Raw genomic sequence first — 5,622 nt, 5'->3', positions numbered from 1 at the left:
AAGGAGGGGGGGGGGGGGGGTGCATCAACCACTTGTGCCGGCGAGGGTTAGGTCAGGTCTGGTCACTGACCTATGACGTCATAAGCAAACCCCTGCACGGTTCTGAAATGTCGCAACTTCGCAACGCCCTCAGTGCCACAGGAGCTTTCACAGGGAGATGAAACTTACAGGACCTACCTTGTATCATTGAGAGGTCTCACAACTTTATAATCTTAGCTGGGATTCTTCCTAAAGGTCACATGAGGTCAGGTTAGTTATGTCACCTCACCATAGTAAGTCAATGGGGGAATAGGGAAACTGTTATTTTAGCGCTGGGAATATTCTAAAACTGTCTCAAACACACACACAATCGTGATTTGATGCACTTCTTTCAAAGTCCATATCTTAACTTTGCCTTTTTGATCTAGCATGACGTCATTTGTGACGTCACTAAAGCCATTTTAGTTTTTCGTCACCAACTCCCGACCATATTGAGCTAGCGAGTTGGGGGCAATTTCCCTCTCCCCTGTGTTTTTTCCTGAATAGCCGCCAAATTTTCAGAAACTTCCTGGGAATTAATTTCACACTTTCACACAAAGTTTCAAGTCTGAGGTCACCTTACGTCAGGAGTTACTGAGGTCAAACTGAGGTCATGTTCGAGCAAAAACGAGCAAAAATCATGAAATCTTGAAACGCTCACAAAAGCTACAGTTACCAAGCAATTTCAAAGTTCTTTATGTAGTCATGTAGACAAAAGACGGCGCTACAAAACTGACATCTCGAATCTTCAAAATTTTGGAATGTTGACCCCCCAAAGTTCAAAAGTTATTTTTTTAGAAAAAGGAAAAAAATCCAAAATTTTCTGAACTTCGAAACATGGAATACATGTGATAGTACCTGCGCTTTTCTATATACATACTAAATTTTAGATCGATTCCCTTCTTTTTTGGCCAGGTTATAGCGAAAAACTTTAACATTGATGACGTCAAACATTTCAAATCAACTTTCAGCAATTCTAGACAACGTAGCGCAGAACGAAGACCACCATTGAACTCCCCGTGACGAGCTGCATAGAATCGATACCCATTTTATGCAAAAATATCAACTTTAAAATTTGATCAAATTTGACCTGACCTTGACCTGACCTTCACCAGAACATAATCTAAACTGACCCCAAAGGCTGCCTGACCCGCATAATCGCATTTGGCATATAAAATGGACCATAAAACAAGCATCACTTTAAATTTTCAGATTGTGACCCTCAGTGACCTGATGTGACGTCATCCGTTTGACCTAGGTCAATGAAATTCGGTCACAAGGTAGTTCCCTGTTGGCGCTATCTAACACCGTTTGCTGCCTGTCGCTATGTTGCGTGGTTCTCGAGATCTTAGGGGGGCAAATTCCCCCCCCCCCCCAACAGGGCGCGTTGCTCGGTAGACCCCAACGGGGCGCGGGTTAACGTCAGTGCATATGCTAGCTATCAATGATCGGTCAATCCGCTCGTACCATGCTCATTGCTCTTGCCTTGCTTCATATATTCATAAAAGAAAGAAAGAAAAAACACCAAATACCTACAGTTTGGAAATGAAAATCAATTTTGTTTATTTAGCGAAAAAAGGTTCATAAGTAACAACAATACAGGCACTCCATTAGAAAATGCACTTAGTGGTAGTAAGCAGAGCGGTATCCATATCCGTAGGAGCGGGGAGCGTATCCATACGAGTGGGAGGCGTATCCGTAGCTACGGGGAGCGTATCCGTATCCGGTGTGTCCGTATCCGTAGCTGCGAGGAGCGTATCCGTATCCGTAGGAGTTGTAGCCCAGAGAGCGGCGGTGGCGGCCGTGGTAGCCGTAGCTACGGGGGGCGTAGCTGCCGTAGCTGCCGTAGCCGCCGTAGCCGTATCCGGCACGACGGTATCCACCGTAGTGAGCAGGGGCGGAGCGGTAGCCGGAGTATCCGTATCCGTATCCGTGTCCGCTAGCAGAGACAACAGCCACCAGGGCAGCCAGACACAGCAGCTGTGGAGAAAAAATAGGTACGTATAAGGAAAGATCGTACACATGAGGAATCATTTGACTACAAGCACAGGAATTATAGCAGTTAGCACATTATTACTGATTGTCGATCGTTCTTATCCGTTACCCGTGTAAGAAAAGTTGACCATTTTTAGTGAAGCAATAGTAAAATAAAGCATTTAGTATCCAAGACAATTCCAAAGCTTACCGCAAGCTTGGCGTTCATCTCTGCGGCTAGTAGTTCCTCCGACTGCTGGGAGAGTAGATCAGTGAGTGTGTGATATCCACCCGCTGTCCGGCGCTTTTATACGCGGCCCGCCCCGTATGTCCGACCTTGGCTTCCGCCTCACGGACTTGCTGCTCGGTTGGGTGCTAACGTGTTCGGTTCATTCGCAATGCTCGTATATCGCCACACACTTAGGATAATGGATGAGATGCACATTTTTGATGTTCACGCGGTATGCAGACAATCAGCTCAAAAAAGACTTCTAAAAAGACTTTGCTATGACGGAATCATCAAAGTTATTTACTTTATTGAGACTATCACACGATCTTTTATGATCGTATGCATAGTCTCAACTCAATGGTGGCCGTGGAAGCGGAGGCCAATGGTAGGTATACAGCTGCAACTTATCCAAAAACATGGCTATAAAACACATCTGTTTGCACCTCTGAATTTAGGAGGTGATTTTTAGAGGACCCGGCCAAACGTGGAGTAGACTTACACTTCTTTCAAAACTTGTATCCAGGACCTTAACTCTTATGTGGGTCCCTTGGAGGCCCCAAGTGGTCATTAGGGCCATGCAGACTCCTGAGGCCCAATACCTACTAGTTTCCGAGACAGGGCTGGTAAAAAAGCAAATTGCGTCCCCGACCAAAAAATGAGAGCGAAAAATGACCCCGACCTTTTTACGATTCATGTATGCAGGCTGCATGCAACTACGATGCGCGTTTCATTAGGTTTCATTTCTATATTTTTTTTTACGAGCAGTCATATGTACTAAATTGCTTATCAGACTCGCGCTTCGAAATCTCCAGTTTGTTAATTAAATGTCACGGCATCACTCGGTCACCGGGTAGCGAACAGACGAAGAACCCGGAAAGGGTAGGGGGCGCTACGATCGTCGAATAGATGCAATAGGTGTCGCTATTGTATCGGTAGCTCACAACGACGACGGCTAGAAACTATCGACCCCGCATGTTATACCCCGGTTCCGAATCTAGTCGTTTGTCTAGTCGTATAGCTGGCTACAACTGGTCGTCAATCAACCCCGCTTGAAATAGCACAGCCGACAGCGGGGTCGGTGTCTAAGCGTCTGTTAGTATGTGTTTGATCATCTAGTTTGATCTAGTTTTCGTTAGCAAATGTCGTCGGTAGTTTTGCTGTTAAGGAAGTGAGTTGTGGCTACTAATTGTTCATAACCACGTTGTAGGTATGTATTAGGTATAGGGGCTTTTTATGTCCTTGTTAAAGGGGATATACGTTGTGGATTCAATGATATCTTTTACTTGCGTTTAGTTTCTGCTTTATTTGAAAGTTATTTATTACTGTAAAAGTTTACTAAATGTGGTAATTTTGACCCCGGGTACTTGAACTTTTACTGGTACTGTGTCCCCGAGTCCCCGACGACGTCAATAGGACATAACACTTTACCAGCCCTGTAATCCGAGACCCCAAACTAGACTGAACTCTGAGGGCCAAACATCGGCTCCTCAGGACCCACGCTACCTTCGAGGAACGCGAACGCATGTTGCTGGGGGGCTCATGCTGACCTTTGAAAGTCCCTCACGCAGGATCCTACGGCTCCGCACCCGCTCCCAGGACTCAATGCCGGCCTCCGATTTCCGAGAGCCCCCACATCGGCGTTTGGCCTGGAATTTTACGTAGCCTATGAGAGCATCAAGCTGGCTTTTGCAGCTTTATCCTGGTTTGTGGTGGCCCATGCCGATTACAAGTCAGATTCTGGTGCATGGGGCACCACACCAATCTTTACCCGCGCCCCACTGGGGTCTGTGTACATATAACACGACCCACTGGGGGGGGATATTCATAGCCCCCCTCCTAACTCCGAAACTACTAGGCCGATCGTCAAAATTCAAACGGCATCTGGTAGCCCCGGAAAAACTGTCAAACGAAACCTAATTTCGTTGACCTCGAGGTCACCGATGACGTCACATGTCAGGTCAAAGTAGAAATTATCGATATTTGGCTTGTTCACTTTTTGGGCTCTGGCTGCCGTCTTACAAGTCAGATCAGGCTGATTTTTGGTTTACACACTCGTGAACAGATGCTTTAGATACCCTGAGAGTACCAAACTTGTACTTTGATTTTCAGGTCAGGGTGAAGTCATCATAGGTTACGGAAATCTTATGTCATAAGTCGGTCACGTGACACATATTCTATGGCCCATTTAGGCCATAGATTTCGAATTCGGTGTCGCCTGTGTCATTTGAGGCCATTTTCATCTGAATATAGCTGAGGTCAGGTCACTTTCAGGTCTAAAAAGGTCAAATTTCAAACTTGAATTTTTTTCATAAAAAAACATTTCTATCGGATGCCGTTTGAGCTCAGGAACACGATGGTGCTAATTATATTGGTGTACGATGTCAAACCGTACTGAAAAATTGATTTGAAAAATTTATAATTGTGAATTTTTTGCAATAATGCGTATAACTTGGCCATTTTTGAAGACATTTAGCTAATGCTTGCTAGAGTAAGTCATTACCATATGTTCTATCACATATATACCGTTTTTTTTTCGAAAAGTCAATTAAAAAAAAAATGAATTTTGAATTTTATTATATATAATTTTCAAATTTTCAAAATTTTGAAAATCCGAGATAGCAGTTTGATAGCACAGTCTATTCTGAGTCCTCTCATGCAAAGAAATAGGATCTAGCTTAAAAACTGAGCTCTTGGGAGCGATTGCCGTGGTTCAACGTTTTGCGTCGAAATCGGCCGAACATGACGTCACTCTGACGTCATTTTCGACTGACCTATGGTAGCTACGAAGTTCATATTTTGACACAAGGTGTCAAATTGATGCAGCCGAAGGTACTGAAAGTTTGGCGTTGATACGTCAAGCTGTTTGGAAGTTATTGCAGAAAAACGCCCCCCAGTGGGGCGCGGGTTAACCCTCACATGATTGGGGGGGGGGGGGGCTCTACAGAGCCCCCTCCCGTTTTTCGGCAATATCTTGTAAACCGTTTCACGGATCAACACGAAACTTGCAACACCCTCAGCGGCATCAATTTGACACCTTGTGTTAAATTTCAACTTTCTAGCTGCCAAAGTTTGTCCGAAATTGACGTCAGAGTGACGTCACGTCGGCCGATTTTGATGCAAAATATTGAATTACGGCAAACGCTCTCAACAGTTTAGTTTTAAAGCTAAATCCAATTTCGTTGCATCAGTGGACTACAAATACACGTAGCTATCAAACTGCTATCTCGAATCTTCGAAATTTTGAAAATTTTGAAAAATATGCTTTTACAATTACAAAAAAATATACTTCCTTGATTTTTCAAAAAAGCATTTAACCCTATTAGTGGCAGGCTCATGGCTACCCCTATTAGTGGCAGGGGGGGCTGTTTACGACCCCCCTTGATATCTCAAGATCTAACGGG

The 5,622-nt window shown here is 44.5% G+C and overlaps 1 protein-coding gene across 1 annotated transcript; it reads right to left on the bottom strand.

The window, feature by feature from the left end:
- Window positions 1-1,551: 1,551 nt before the first annotated feature.
- On the bottom strand, window positions 1,552-2,292 carry LOC122366128 (prisilkin-39-like). Its single transcript, XM_043337982.1, has 2 exons — window positions 2,204-2,292; window positions 1,552-1,998 (listed from the first exon to the last, which is right to left on the bottom strand). The coding sequence occupies exons 1-2, from the start codon at window positions 2,219-2,221 to the stop codon at window positions 1,642-1,644; spliced, it is 375 nt and encodes a 124-aa protein (XP_043193917.1). The 5' UTR covers window positions 2,222-2,292; the 3' UTR covers window positions 1,552-1,641.
- Between the last annotated feature and the right edge of the window lie 3,330 nt (window positions 2,293-5,622).

Source organism: Amphibalanus amphitrite, unplaced genomic scaffold, assembly GCF_019059575.1.
Source record: "Amphibalanus amphitrite isolate SeventyFive unplaced genomic scaffold, NRLGWU_Aamphi_draft 000786F_arrow, whole genome shotgun sequence".
Taxonomy (NCBI): Eukaryota; Metazoa; Arthropoda; class Thecostraca; order Balanomorpha; family Balanidae; genus Amphibalanus; species Amphibalanus amphitrite.
The sequence above is the reverse complement of the archived record's forward strand: the minus strand, read 5'-3'. Positions and strand labels throughout refer to the sequence as shown.